This window comes from Apus apus, chromosome 12 (genome assembly GCF_020740795.1).
Source record: "Apus apus isolate bApuApu2 chromosome 12, bApuApu2.pri.cur, whole genome shotgun sequence".
Taxonomy (NCBI): domain Eukaryota; kingdom Metazoa; phylum Chordata; class Aves; order Apodiformes; family Apodidae; genus Apus; species Apus apus.
Genome location: NC_067293.1, coordinates 8,055,133 through 8,070,857, shown reverse-complemented (window position 1 = coordinate 8,070,857; position 15,725 = coordinate 8,055,133). Strand labels below are relative to the sequence as shown.

Below are 15,725 nucleotides of genomic sequence, written 5' to 3'. Positions count from 1 at the left end.
ATAAAAAAAATATAAAGAATGAAAATACACTATGCTTTTCCCATGTTCCCTGTCTCAGTAGTTTTACAGAGCTACACACTATCTTAGTGTGTTGATATGCACAGCAAATATATGGCTAACACAAAACAGGACTAGAAAATAAGAATGGCTGAGCCCATGGGACATGCATTGTGAAATGTTTGGTGCTTGCTCCTACCTAACCACCAGGTGAGTGCAGACAATGAACTCAGGTTTGGAATTCCACTGGTGGTAGGTGATGTAGTAGTGTGTCTGCAGCCATATCCACTGCTGGCCTTTGGTCAGGAACCGATAGTAACAGGACTTTCCTTTCCCAAACTGCATCACTGTTAAACAAAAAAGAAAGCAATTTATTGCCAACAGAAATGTCGTGGTGTAAAGATTATTAGAATAATCACCCAGTCCCACCCCCCTCTTGCACTCTGCTGTCACACTAAAATGACTCTTGTGGCTTTACAAACTTGACAGAGGATACACAATTACATGCTCAGCTTTTATTTGGGTTCTTTTCTGCTACTGATTTTCAAGAGTGCACTTTACTATTTTGAGACTGTTCTCATAACTAATAATTGGTGTAACTACAGAACTAGCTACATTCTTACAATTTATTCCTGGGCTCCTCTGAAATAAGCATAAATAACATTAATTAAACAAAGTATTTGCCTTTCACAAGTACATGAGAATGCATTTCAAAGATTGGGAGCTTGAAGTCAGGATCCTAATAATAGCACAAAACAGAAGGAGAGTGGAGTTTTAGCAGTTTAACTGAGAGTTTTCTTCCAAGAGAGAACCTAAACACACCAGATCTGGTATGTATTATCAGGGTCTGTCCAGAGAAATCTCAAGTGGTGTAATAGAACTGGAACATAACAAGGGGAACTACATTAAATAACCGCATTAATTGTTCCTCGACTGCTGGGAGAACAAAATCCAACATGCTCACTTAAAATACCCATAATTAATGCAAAGTAAAATACACATGTGGTTTAAGTAAACCCACTTCACTTCAGAGCAGGCATGATGTCTGCCCAGAGTGGTCAACCTGACGAACAGAACTTACCAAGCCACACTAATCCAAGTATTTTTACTCACCTGCACACCTCTATTTTGTTAAATATCAGGACTAATTTCTTTACTGATCCCACTAACAATGATAGGCTTTAGATGAAGACTGAGGTTGTTGGTGAGCTGAGCCTCCTGGCTGACTCCAGAACCCAGAGAAACAGCAAGACCCCATGAGCTGTGACAATCAGCAAGACACCCAGGGTTTGGTGCTGCTCTCACCAACTGGGGGCAGAGTTGAACAGTTCTGGCTTCCTAACTATTAACCTCATTTCACTGTCAGACAACTTGTTCTCAAACAGGATATTTGTCACTTTGGGAAACGTGCACAAAGAGTTCCTGATCTGAGTGAATTCTGCAGGTATTCCACCTCCCCAGCAAGCATTGGCTGTGACAGTCTGTCATGGGAAGAGAGAATTCCCTCGTGCCCCAGATAAAGATGCCTTTTGTGACAACAGTAAAAGGTTGTGCATGAGTGACAAGTAAGATCAAAGACAGGCACGCTGCAAAGGGAGAGGAACTTACAGTGTTCATGGCACCTAGCAAGAAGCTCCAGGTCATCTGCGTGGTAGTAATCATACCCTGATGTTCCCAGAACCTCAAAGGGCAAATATCCTATAATAGGTGGAGCCCTAGAAAGGAAGCAAAGGGCAGGGAGTGAGCACAAAACCTGACATTTTGACATCCAGGCAGACAGGCTGCAATACTACTGAGCAAAACCATCTTGTACATTCACTTGGCAGTGAAATCATGAGTGGATTTTCACAGGCACAATGATGTATTTTCATAGTCAAGCAGAAAAAAACCCAAACAAAATAACCCAACCAGTGAGAGAGAGGTAAAAATTGAGAAAATGAAAAGGCGTGTGTGTACTGCTTCATAGCCTATTCATTATGTGGGTGTAGAGAAAGGCATGTACGTATGCAAGTGACTCAATTCATTAAGCATGCTTGTGAGACACAGCTTGAGAAATGCTATGGCTGTTCCTGTGCATAATAACTTAGAGCTTGAGCAAAATTATCCAGTATATTGGATGTAAATGTCATCTGGGTAGTAACTGTAGGAGAAAGAGTAAGTGGGAAGCTGCAATGCGTGTCAGGACCAGCTTGGGTAAAAGAAAAAGTAATTGTTCCTATGGAAAAGCTTGGGAAATTATAACCAGCAAAAAAAATATGTTTCTATGCTAGTAGTAAAAACAAGAATAGGCATGGGATTAATTTTAAGAACTGTTATTTCTATGGCAGGTAGAGAAGAAGTAGAGGAAGTATTGAGATGGGCACCTTGCAATGACTTACCTGACTATTTTGCTGTTAATTCTAGATTTGTCATTTTCTAGGCAAAATAGGGTATTTATTTTTTTTAAGCAGGTGTACTAACAACACTGAGCTTATGCACAGCCTTCACTGGAGCCTGCTAGCTTATGACTATGAAACAATACTGAAATCTGAGGAAAAATAACACTACTTTTGCCCCTAGTCCCTATGTCAGCATCCCTCCTTCTGTCCCTCGGCTCAGGTACACTCCTGCTTGCACCAACTCCAGCACTGCACTTACTTGGTGAGGCAGGACTTGCATTTATTTGGCTCCACCTATTTGTTTTGGCTGCTGGATGTGCTGATGGCATGAGGCTCACCTGCCAAGTTCAGTGTGTTCCTCAGGAACAGGGCAGGGTGTGTTAGCGAAATGGTTAACGTCTCAAAACCAGGGCAGTCTGAAGGTGCCACAGCCTATCCAACCTGCCTCCCCTGCTGCCTTTCTCTTGGTGCGTCGAGTGACCCTCATAAGGAAGGTGAATGCCATAAAGTGGCCAAGAATATGAGCAACAAATTAATTAAGTACATTTGGGTATGGTTGGATCAATCCTGAGTACTCAACATGGGAAGTTCTCCTGTGCTGGCTGAGTGACCCAGCCCCACACTTGTACTGTTGAGAGACATTCAACTGAAGAGGGCCCAGACAGGTCTATAGCTTCTCCCCACAACCATGAGAAGTTTATCATGGCAAGGAGTTGGCTGGAAAAGCCAGTCCTCCAAGCTCTCTGATGGCAAATCTCTTGAAACAGAGTGTGCTTAGCACACAGTGGTCTCTGCCACAATGCAGCTTTATTTATTCAAATAACTTTTCATAGAGCACTGTGTTCCTTTTCCTCATGTGACCCAGATTTCTGTTAATGATGATAATATGTGCATTTATTAAAGTGTTCTTCCTTGCTATCGCTTTGGCAGAATATGCCAGTGTCTCTCCTATCTTTAATGACATGCTTCTATTCAAGACAATAATGTCTTTCAGATGCACATCAGATAAACATTTAGGCTGATCAGGAAAGTATTATGTTTTCCTGACTTTCACCAGCATTCTTTAAATGAGAAAGCAACCACAAAATGCTCCTCATCTGTCTTTTGACAAGGAGCAGCTTTGCTTGTGGAACAATTTAGAAGTGCCTTATTAGCTTAAGTTCCAGTCTTGAGGCCTGCAACTCGCTGTGCAAATGGAAATGCAGTGTCCTCAGAGACCCTTTCAAGTGCTGCTTTTTAATAAATGAAGGGAGGATAAGGAGAAGACCACAGTGAAGAGAAATAGATCATTATCAAAATTGACAGGTTTTCTTTCCACAAATTTACATGTAGGCCCAGAATACAGATTTTTCTTAGCTTTCCAATGTTTAGCCAGACCTATGGAGTGCTTTTTGCATTATCAGTCTTTACTCTAATTTATGTTGTTGCCATGATCACAAAGGTCCTGATGTCAGCTCCTGCTGGGTACCCTCTGCCCCTGCTGAGGGCACACCTCAGTGCCAGGTGCTGGGAGTCAACACAAATAAGCAAGAAAGAGCAAAAAATACTCAACAGCATTCACGGCTTCCTGAGGACTGTACTAGAGAGAGGTTTGAACTGGTGATGAAATGGCCCACACAATCCCTGCTCCTTTTTGGGCCTGGGCTCACTGTTCACCTCCAGGGATGTCACAAATTCTGCCTCAGCATCTGTATTGGTTGAATTTACTCTCAGTAACCACCATTTCCTCACTGAGGATATCAGTGGGGCTGGAGTGGCTGCAAGCAGCCGCCGCAGAGAGATTCCTGGCTGAGTCATAACCCAGATTTATCAAAAGCCCCTTTGATGGGTTTCAAGGCAGCCCCCACTCACTGTATTCACAGGAGCTGCTGGGACACAGCCTTTTGGAAAACCAGCTCACTCCACCAGGCAGTGGAATAACGGACCTAGGGCTCTTTTACAAATCTTAACATTAATCACCTAGTTCTGAAAATGTGAAGTTACACATTTTTCTAGATATTTTCCCACTACAGGTTTCTCACCTGTCTAAAATATGGAAAAAGTGCAAAGCATTTAAGGATGCCTAATAAGTAAGTTCAGACTATTACTACTTACTCAGTTGCATTTAATTAGAGCTATTCTACTTTGGATACCAGACAATAGCTACACAGAGTTATCTATTTTTCAACTACAGTTTGTTTATTCTTCAGTGACTAAAACCAAGGCTCTTACCTGTGGTCCAAGAATAAAAACTTCCATTCCAAACTATGCCTTGATGTAAATTCTTCACACGGCTCTTCAACATTGCAGAGCTCCTGCAAAACAGTTGGCACATTCAGACATTTAATTCTATGAAGTGACAAAAGGAGCCCTCTATCAAGACCAAGCATGCATCTTTTTGGTATAACAAACCCTAGCAAAATACAGTGCTTTTAGAGCACTTGACTTATTTTCCTCTAAGGAATGTGTAAGCCTTGTTTTATAGATGCACACACTTATGAAAAGTGGCTGAATAATTTACAGAGCTGGCCTCATCTTGCAGTCTGTAGGCAAAATTCCCCAGCTTTTGGTAAATATTGAAGATTTTGGTAAATATCTGAAGATGTGTGACAGGACCAGCTCCAACCTCACACTGAGCTGGCTCATTCTCTCCTTGGCAAGAAGCACCTACGGTCATTATCCCTGTCACCACTACACTGTGCTACAGGACACTTAGGGACCAGCAGACAAGAGCCTGTGAGACATGGTGTTCAGCATTTCAGGATGCTGGTGGCCTTACACAATGGAGCAGGGGGATGTATTTCTTCAAAGGCTGCCACTTTTCAAGCAGTTTATCTGGTCATCTTGTACTGGTACCTCCTGCTCTGAGACACCCCATCACAAAACCACCTCTCTCTAAAGCAGCTCGTGCTTTCTATCTTGTCATTCAAATTACTTACTGATGTCTCCCACTCACAAACCCAGGGCGTCCCCTCTCATCTACCACCCCACACAGCACAGTCTGTGCTGCAGAACAAAGGCCTTGGAGGCCACAGGCACTCACAGGGCTGGTGGCCCCAGCAGCAGCTCTGCCATGTGGCACCTCCCGGGCCCCACAGTCCCAGAGCTCTCACCTTTAAGAACTGTGGTGTGACAAGACGAACAGTCGCTACGAGGCAAATCTGCTCCTCCGTGGCTGACCTGAAAGCTCGTGCAATAGCTGACTCAAAGCCATTACAGGAGGGTGTAGGCACTAGACACAACCAGACAATTTATTTAAGAGGAAGAGGAAGGAGAGCTTTCTTTTCATGTTAAGACAGGTGCAATGATAGATGAAACCCAAGCAACAAACTCCTCCTGCCCACAAGGTGATGCCACACTGATACACACTGATGTTATTTAAAGCATGACCCTTTAGGCTCCGAGTTACACAGTCATAACCACCTACCCCTGGCTTGCAGGGAAGCTTCATAAAGCAGCACTGAGCAGCTCACAGTGTGCAGCTACAGTCCCCCCGTCAGACTTTCTCTAGCTCAACATTTGCAAGATTCAAAATGTTACAGGTTTCTCAAACTATGTAATCTTTTAAAAGTGTAATTCGATTGCCCCAAGTGAAACAGATGGCATCTTTTACTGGTTATTTGGATAACTAGGCTGCTTTACAACTGGCAGTGGGTTAAATGGAGGTAGGATCAGTCTGGTATCGCTTCTTCAAGCACAGTGTGCAGAAGAGTACACTCTTCTGACCAACAGCCTCCACACCACTTTCAGATAAAAATATTTCCAGCTTATTCCATTCCCACCAATTACAGAGCATTTTCAGCTGAAACAACACCTTTAGGAGGCTACAGATCAACACACAATTTAAAGGAGAGAGATTGAGAGCTAAAGGTAGGCTGGAGCAGTAACTTACCATGAGTAAAATATTTAAAATCCACTACAAATTTCACGTATTCATACATCAAGGGTTCATTTGGATCCAAGCTGCCTCTTGCTAAATGGCAGCAAAACTCTATTTGTTTTTCTGCTGAAATGAGAGAAAGAGAGGGAGACACACACAGTGTTACTGGAAGTCTGCACTTTAGCACACCCCATATATTGGATCTATCTAGGTGTTTATCCCAACCCTGCTGCTGTGCTATCTAGGCACAGCCTGCTGGGATGCTCTCGATACCCATAAGTAAATATATAACTCTCGGGAGCAAGGATCAGCTTGTTCTGCTTAAGGAAATGTATTCTCACCCTTTCTCCTGTGGCTTTACAGCCACCTGCCATCCAGTCAGTGGTATTTCCCCAGCCCTCCTGCATGCATGACTTCATGAAAAGTAGTTAAGGGATATTGCAGTACTCTGCTCTGGCACTGCTCAGTGGGACCCAGATCCAAAGGGCACTAAAGTCACCCTAAGCCTTTCCATTAATGGTGGAGGGCACTGTGCCAAGCTCTTATTCAGTTTTCTGCCCAAGGTCTGAACTCCATGGATTAAACCATGCAGACTTCAGCTGGGGGGAAATGAACCCCAGGGCGGAGCACCAGCACCAAGGCTGCCTGTTTCCCCCTGCTGCTTACAGGGTGGGAAGGTGAGCACTGCCTGGCCACGGCAACCCCTCCAGGAAAGGGGGCTCCCAAAATGGGTTTGGTGAAACGCGGCTGTTTGGAAGATATTGCTGCCTGCTCTGGTGTTGGGTCATTTTCTGGGGGAAAGGGATATTTTGGGGGTGGGACAGCAGCCAGCAATAGAGATCTGGATGGACTGCTCAGATAGGAAGGTTGTTCCTTAAATTAGATGTAGGGTTTCCTAGGTGTCTTGAGCCATGCAAGCTTCCTAAGGAGCAAAGACTCTGTCAAAACCCTTTGGGATTTCCCCTACCCTCTTCCTTTCCCCAGACCCCTTACTCCTTTCACATGCTCAGTCCAGCATCCCGCCCTGAGTAAAATAGCTAATGAGGGCAACTTCACTGTCCTACAACGCAAAGCAAACAGTAAAACAAAGACTGTGCAAATCAAAGACCAAATACTGGGGTCAGGTAGGAACATTAGATGATGTGCTGCAGTAAAACCCAGAAATTTTAACCATGGCAAGACAGAAGTGGCAGGCAGGAGAGTTAAATGGCTGGAGAGCCCTACGCAGGCTCCCCCAGGAGCTGTTGGCCTTTGGCAAACTTCCCTGACTGGGAGATGAGAGCAGAGCTTACCGTTCAGAAAATCAGCTGCAACAGGATCTGTCATGAGCACGTGTGGAGAAAGGAGCTTGTACACCTCGCTCTGCTCCCGCTCAGGCAGAAAGTTTAATATATTTTGGTCCACCAAATCTGACTGATACAAAAGAATGCTTTGTCATGTTCAGCAGTGCAGCCTGGCACAACCACGTCCCCTTGCATCCCACAACAGAGCATGGATGCAGCGTGGGTGTTTAAAACAAGGAAGCCCTGTCAATCTGCAAATGGATCTAGGGCAGAATATAACCCTTAGGTTATTTTATCCCAGGGTTGCTACCTATTTGCAAATGGTTGAACAGGTCCCAGAGGCTGCCCTTCAGTTCAGCCAGATGCAAGCTGGAAGAATCCCTGGTACCACAGGAATACAACATGATGAAAAATATATAAAAATGAAAATTTGAACCGTTTGCCATTGGAAGCATGAGACAGAAGTGGGAGAACTCCTCCTCACATCCTCCATTTGTCTTCTAGGCTGAATATCTGGCAAAATCAACTCAACCTAGAAGTGTTTCAGTGCTGATGAATTCACACATCCTGACTAAAGGGGTTCCACCAAAATGTCAGCATGTATTTGTTTCTTGGCACAGCCAAGTTAACTGTGTGCTCAAACTTCCCCTCACATAGTGTCACTGGTGCCTCATGCTTGGCACTAGATAAAAATAAAAAAGTTTTCAGGGGCCAGCAGAAACATCTGCACCCAACAGCCATCTAGAAATTCTCCCAGAAAATGCTGAGGTCACATATGTGTTACTAAAGACCATGGGCTCAAAGCAGGAAAAAACTGCCCTTGGAAGAGCACACCTTCAGCCCTGAAATCACCTATAAATTATCTGAGCCGAGTTTCAGCATGCACAGAATTCACAAGCAGGAGGTTTTCCATACGCCTGGTGGGATAAACACCACCCAGACCCTCCTTCAGATGTGCTGCCAAGGGGTGAGCTGCAAGTACAGTCATTTTGCACAGGATTGTTTTTTAGCTACTCGCAGACCCTGAGAGAATCTGTCATTCACAGGAGCCTGAGAAACTCCCCAAGAATTTGTGGGTTTATCCCCACCCCCAGTCCGTTGCCTCTTCGGTGGGACAAAACCAACCCCAGCCCTGCGTTAAGGCAGGGGAATGATTCTCCAAATGTTGTGTTGTCAGAACTTACCGGTAAGTGTCCAAGCAGAGATGAAACACTATCAGATACATAAATAATAATCCCATCAGTGGTAAGAGCAATGAGAAAGCCATCCAGGGCCTAATGATAAAAGGCAGGGGAAAAAAAGAAAAAAAACCAAACAAACACAAATAATTAAGCAAGGGAACAACTTAAAATATTATAGGCTTATTTATTCTGTGTTGATGCTTCTAACAGCCTAAAATGAACATAAATCCATTATGGAAATTAAAGTTCAATACAGAAAAATTAAAAATGACATATGCTGTCTAATTCAACACTCTTCTGACATTCTTATTTGCTCATTAATATTAAATTGACTTGTATTTTTCATCCAGTGAATATTTACTTAAGATTAAGCAAGACAAGCAGTGGTTAGAATTTCTACACCCACACAATCCTTGTGACTTCAGTAACTTCGCTATGTGCTGTGAATTACACAATAGTTAAACAATTTGGTGCGTAAGGAACTGATAGATGATCATGATCATCACCCTGGTAAACCCAGTGCTGTGGATGGATGGATAAGCAGAGATAGAAAAATTATACAAGGCACTCTTTTTAGCAATTTATGGACAATATACAAAAGATCTAAAGCCTTATTTATTTCAGATAAAGCACTCATTTCTTAGGCTAGTGACACCGTAATTCTAAAGTTTGTTTTGTTTTTTGTTTCTTACTCATGATGGTTTCTGTCCTGGAGTTCTGTCCTTGTAAGTCACTGCATGTGCTTTCCTCTTTGTGTGTTCTTTCTGTTCTTCACAACATCTTCTTGCACCACTGACCCAGTGTCTGTCTCTATGCTTCTCTAACACTCACCAAGATCTGGGAGGTTTAATCTCTGCTCAGCACCGTGCACAAAGCCAGCTCCTCTAAACATTGTTAGGCTGCTCTGCAGCTTGGCTACAGGGAGCTGAAGGTGCAGCATTCACCATCTTCCCCAACTCAGTCATACTCTGCCTTTGCTGAAAATAAGCCCTCTCTGGAAAAAACCCACTGATCTTAAGTAAACTGGTCCATCGTCTAACCTAGTCCAACAAGCCAACAGTTTATTAAAGGACTCTCTTTCCTCCACCATTTCTAACGGGGGGGGGGGATTTGTTTTGATTCTGCTGGAACAAACTAGCTTGTTTGGTGAGAGAAATTCCCAGAAAGAATGAACAGACTTTTCCAGGGAGGTGAGTCATGACATCCTGATGAAAAGGAATAACGAAGACACTGCAGCCCCTCCCAGCTCAGCCCAGCATACACCCTTATTTTGGCGGGGCGAAGAGGAGCAGCTGCCCACGCAGGGCAGGCAACGTCCTCCCAGAGCAGCATGAACCCAAGGCAACATCCTTAAGAAAGCCAAAATGTGGGCTCACCAGGTGCTTCTAGATTTTAGAGGGGGGAAGTCTCAGAGCTGTTCTCCCGAATGCAATCTTAAAGGCAGTGCAAGCAAAAGACAGAGCATTCATATCACCAGTACAGCCCTGCACAGCCACCAGCAGCACAGGAAGCATTTAATGTCTAATGGGACGTGGGAGGCAGAGAGCTGCTCTGCTTTTTTCAGGTCCTTCCAAGTTTGTGCTAAAACTGCAAGCTGTAGCAGCTCTTCTGAGAAGGGCCATTCTCTTTTTCCTCTCTCACCAGGCCAAACTGGTCTTCGTGCTAAATGAAAAGCTGTTTATCTTGAAGGGGAAGCAAACACATTTTTAATTCTGGGTCTGCAAAGCACTTAGCACAACAGTGGGCTCTGTCAGGTTTGTATTATTTGTGCCAGCAGAGTAGAAATCATTACCACTGGAACCTACAGGTGAAAAAGGAGCTATCGTCTCTGAACTACTCCACTGAACTGATTACTTCCCACTAATCTATGCAGCTTTAATTTCTTCTTACCTCTAACATCAACTGGGTGAACTCCTCGTTGCTAAGAAATGAAGGCTTCCAGTCTTGTCTAATCTCACAGGCTTCTGTCTGTGCTGTGATTTCTTAAAGAGGAAACATCAAAAAAGCAACATGACTCATGCTAGTTGGATTTTTTTTTTTTCATTTTCAAGTAACACTAGATTTCTTTTAAGAGGCTTTCAAAGGAATCATCCTCAGATCATTCTCTACACAAAGCTTTCTAGTATGCAAGTCATTTTCCACCCCATCATGATACAAATGCATTAGAAATGAAGAAAAGGGAGACATTTTAGGTGGTCTGGAGAAATCCTTCAAAAATTAAGGTCAAGGGGCTAACTTCAGAGTAGCTAAGCATGACTGTGAGCAGAGGGTGTCCATGACTCTGCAGCTCTTTCAGGAAGGTTGATGGGAGTGCCCAGGCAGCAGGACAGGCTGCAGCCAGTCATTTCCTACCCCAGGAGACCTGGGAACAGGGCACAGAAACCCCTTTCCCTTTTCTTTTGTAGTTGAGGCTCCTCAGCTCTTCCTCCCTCATGCTCTGCAAGAACACAAAGCTTGCCAGGGGGTGTGGAGGCCAGCAAGGGAAGTGAAGCAATACCACTACACAAAGAAGCACACAGCACCACATCTTTTCAAGTATATCTACATGTAACTGGTCAGCACTGTATTCAAACCTAGCCCGTTTCCTGAGGCCAACTGCTGTGCCTTATTCTGCCCCTCACTTAGACTCATGTCCCTTCTGGGGGTCTTAGACATTTGGGAAAACCAGTTTTCAGCTTCTGAGTGGAAACTGGCTGCTGGGCAGACACAGACCCAGGCCTTCAATGGGAGCAAGCCGCTGTCCACCAGTACCTTTCTGTTTCTGTAAGAAGTCAATGGTTCTCTGCAGTATTGTGGACTTGTCCATCTTGAGAGGGTGCCCGTGGCCCTGCAGCATGGTGCAAAGCTCTTTAATGAGGACATTGAACTGGTCTCTCCTCTTCTTTTCAGATTTGTTGCGTGATGCCCTGGATGACAGAAAGACAAACACTGCTAAATAAAATGAAGGAACTACAGCTTGACCCAGGGAGAGGTAAATGGCCCTGTCTCAGCAAAACACTTTACAAACAAGAATGTAAACTCAGCCAGGACTGCTCATTTGTTTAAAATTAGACTAGAGAGTAAGTGCCTTGCTGGTGCTTAGAACCTTGCGAGCAGGACTGAGCTCCCCATCAGCAAGGAACACCTGGAGGTAACAAATCTTATTTACATACATTTGAGCAAGACCAAATAATTATGGACATTTCAGCAGCAGTTCCCAGTGTTTCAAAAGTAGTGGTAACAAAGTGAAGATGTCATGGGCAAAATGTCTTCAGTAAGACAAATCCTGGCAAATACATGCTCATGTTTTGCCCACCTCATTTTTATGAACATTTGCTTTGCTGCACACACATATAAAGGTCAAAATACGAAGGATTCCTTTTTCTCTGACTTGTACTTGCAAAAGTACCTTGTAGAGAGACAATACTGTGGAAAGACAACTGCAGAATAAAGTCAAGCAATGCTCTTGTATCTGGCTGCTGCCATGATATATGAAACTGGCAATCGTAAAGTCTGGCTGCGGAAACCACAGACTAATTTCCAGATTTCATTAATACAATTTAAGAATGTTTTATTAGGGTTTTCCCCTCCATTAAAAACAATAAATGAGAAAGCAAATCCATTCAGTTTCTTCCAAAATGTTCTTTCCAATGCTTATATCTGAGATAATCCTATTTTCATGCAACCTCTTCCAGTAGTAATTAATATTCTTCACCAGAGTATTCATGATGATACATGCTTCCTGTGATCTAGACCCAGTGTGGTATGCAGAAAGCACTTCCATTCATATTTAGGTTGGCATTTGGAGGTTCTCAGATCCAGCATTTATATTCACAGTCACCTCTGTTTCAGCACTCATGTGTAATGACTAATTAGAACTAAGCCAAATGCTTCTCTGAAGAGAGACTAACTCATATCTGTGCTAAAGCAGGACTGCTCTCTAAGTTTCATGGGGAACTGTACCCCAGGGTAGGCAGAGTAAAATCACAGGTCAAGGGTCCTGCATCAAGATAATAAATAGTCATGGGATAGCATGAGGTTTTGAGGGCACGACAATGTAATTTAAGAATCACTCAGTTGATTAACCTGTCATTAGGGGTGGCCAAACACACTATGAGAAGCTTGAAAAAGGTGACTTAATCATGCTGTTTGTGGTCTGCTATACACAGCCTGTAAAATGCATGGGGGGTTTGACTCTGACATTAGTGGCCCCAAGTACTTTTCAAGCATTGGACGACCCAGCATTTACAATTCTCCCCCAGGAGAGATTCCACTCTCGGTGCTCTCTGCACCCCTTCATACCTCTTTGCCCTGTCCTTCTCATCTTCATCCATCAGTTCGTTTACACAACACAGGGCTCTGGAAGGAAAAGACAGAAGTACTCACTGAGATGTATTTCCTGGTCTTGTTGAGGATGACAGATTATGGAGCTTACTGGTTAGTATTTATGACTTCCTAGATGTTTCAGTCTTTCCTTTTCCAAACTCCACTCTTGTTAGGAAGTTTCTTGCTTGCTCTATCAGCTACTGAGTCCTGAGAAGTGAAACCATTGCTATTTGCCCAAACACAGAGCTACAATAAGCATGACTGTAGAGAGAAAGAACAGTCCCTCAGCCTGCCTTTGCTCTCCCTCTGCCTCAGGATGGGGAACCCTGCCAAAGCCCTGAACTCTGCACAGGAATCAGCATCTCTCCTGCAAACGTGAGAACCAGCTTCACTCTGATGTCTGTACCAGGCAGCAATGTGCCTGGTCCTGTTTTGTGAAATCAGAGAGGCTGCTGGTTGATATCAAGCACTGCAGTGCTGGAAAAGCATTTGAGATTTCTTTCCCAGTGGAAGGGCATAGGAGCAAGAAGAAAACTGTGCTAATCCCCCAAAGGATTAGCATTAGGCAACAGTTGGGTACTATCAGGACATCTAGGAGATATAAAAGACAGGTTCATCCAAAGCACCCTGCAGACAATGACTGCTGCTTGGCCTCGTGGACTTCCACCACACTGTCTGAGCTACATCCTACCACTGGGATTCACATCTGAGACTTCAAGTTAAAACTTCCTCACCTGGCACTAAGCAGTGAAAAGGAGGGAATGTGACCAGGGTTCCCTGGGTTCTCTCTGTCTCTGCAGCAGAACAGTCATTGTGGGCTGCTGCCTTTACTTTATTCTAACTGTTCCTGCAGCATAGGTAAGGAGAACAGTTGACAAGAACTCCATGGTACTCTCAAGCCCTGTGAAATGATGGAAAATTCAACACAAGGGTAACTTCACTAGTATCTTGCTTTCTGTGACTCAGATGGGCTAAGCCCAAGGGACAGGGAGCCAGGCAGATGGAGGCAAACCAGCTGCTGTCACTCCACACCACATCACCTAGATCAGCTCTGCTGGGTTGCACTCCCTCCTGATACCTCCAAATAGGAGATGGCACCCATCCCCAGCATCAGCAACAACCTGCCTACATCTCTCATGAGCACTTTCACTGGCAAAACCCTCCCATCCTGCCCAGCACCCAAGGGGCGTTTCTCAGTGGGTACATCCAAATGGTTTTCCCTGCTTTAAGGCTACTCCAAACTCCAACTTGGTAGCTATAAAAGTCACAAAAAAACCCCAAAACACTCACAACTGATGGGAAGTCAAAGATGCTGCTCACAGCAACAGCTACAAAAATTTAACTTCCCTTCCCTGCTCCAGGGAAAGGCTCTCCCTCCCTGCAGATGAATTGGGCAGAAGAAACTATGGTTTCTTTTGTCCCCAAATGGGAATGCAATCCATAGGGAGGGAGTGGCTCTCACTGCCCGAGTCACTGAAAGCTGTGAACCAAATTAGAAATTACCTGTTCTATTCCTCAGACTCATCAGTCCAGACTGATGGAGTGGGATTAGCACTTCTTATCACCATGTAAATAGAGACGGAGAAAAATCAATCCTGGAAGAAAAAGCAAATCCAGTTAAAATGCAGTTGTGGGCAACACTTAACCTGGAGAGCAGCAATCACTTCAAGCTGAAGAAGTCTACTGCCATAGAATTAGAAACATGCTCAAGTATAACTGGTTGAAAGTTCAGCAAAGGCTGCAGGAGTGGGAGCTGGACCATGCTCTGGGGCTCCTGGTTCTGTGTGCACTGCCTGCTGATGCAGAAGTAGCCTGGGAAAGCCAGCTTGGCCTCTCACATCCAAAAGGCCATGTGGCCCAGCAGGGTGGAGGAATGGCCCTACTAGCTTGGGGCCACTGAGGATTGATCAGAGTCCTTCAAAGTATGACAGCTTACCTGGCATGTGCGCTATGAAAACCAGCAAGTACGATCTACGCTTCGCCCATCCAGTCTTGCAACCAAAACCTCCTTTGAGATTAACATGACCAACTAAAGTCAGCACAAGCCACAACCACCCACCTGTGGATGGGTTTAAGGCCTCCCACTAAGATTTAGACACATACCTCTCCTTTTTGTTTGTGATTTAAACAGTTACTGATGATCACCCTGAACTCGACTATCCCCACCCCACACTGCCCATGTCTCTGAAACCAGTGCTGTTTAGACTTGTGGGGCTTCAGATAAGCCTCATTCTCAGGAAGGATACAGATACAACCAAACTGTCCACAACTGACAGGGATACCTTCAACAAAAGCCAGGTGCTGGGCTTCCAAATTTAACAAGTTTTTAACGCCCTTGAAGTGACCTCTCCACTTTGAGCCCCAGGTCACGGCTGGTGCTGCTGTTATCATTAGATCTGGCATCAGCTCAAGACACTGCAAAAAACCTGCTGCCACTACTAGAAATTACATGTTTGTAACCATGGTGAGCAAGCAAACATAGCCCCACACTTTCACTCATCTAAAGGACTAGCTTGTTCCTTTCTCCAACTGGTGAAAATGCCTCAAAGCAAAGGAAGCACAAGAAGGTGGCTGAAGAACCACTGCAAAAACACATCAGGCACACACAATGGAAAGGGCAGCTGCGAGGGGGCGGGGGTGGACATTGTGGGGCTGCTGCTGAACACCACAAGCAACACAGATCCCGACCAGTGATATGGTGAAAGTGCTTTGAATCAGAGAA

General features: G+C 44.4%; 1 protein-coding gene across 3 annotated transcripts in view; it reads right to left on the bottom strand.

The window, feature by feature from the left end:
• PASD1 (PAS domain containing repressor 1) overlaps positions 1 to 15,725 on the bottom strand; it is a 51,468-nt gene that overhangs the window by 11,587 nt on the left and 24,156 nt on the right. Inside the window, exons 2-12 of one of the 3 annotated variants that reach the window (XM_051630125.1) lie at positions 14,507 to 14,598; positions 12,980 to 13,036; positions 11,450 to 11,604; positions 10,589 to 10,680; positions 8,702 to 8,791; positions 7,527 to 7,647; positions 6,247 to 6,360; positions 5,468 to 5,586; positions 4,587 to 4,669; positions 1,606 to 1,712; positions 197 to 344 (exon numbers count right to left, since the gene is read on the bottom strand). In XM_051630125.1, coding sequence (XP_051486085.1) covers positions 197 to 344; positions 1,606 to 1,712; positions 4,587 to 4,669; positions 5,468 to 5,586; positions 6,247 to 6,360; positions 7,527 to 7,647; positions 8,702 to 8,791; positions 10,589 to 10,680; positions 11,450 to 11,604; positions 12,980 to 13,011 — 1,061 coding nt within the window. In that variant the 5' untranslated portion in view covers positions 13,012 to 13,036; positions 14,507 to 14,598. Of the gene's footprint in view, positions 1 to 196; positions 345 to 1,605; positions 1,713 to 4,586; positions 4,670 to 5,467; positions 5,587 to 6,246; positions 6,361 to 7,526; positions 7,648 to 8,701; positions 8,792 to 10,588; positions 10,681 to 11,449; positions 11,605 to 12,979; positions 13,037 to 14,506; positions 14,599 to 15,725 lie in introns of those variants that run through there. The other 2 variants (XM_051630126.1, XM_051630127.1) reach the window with 2 other exon arrangements.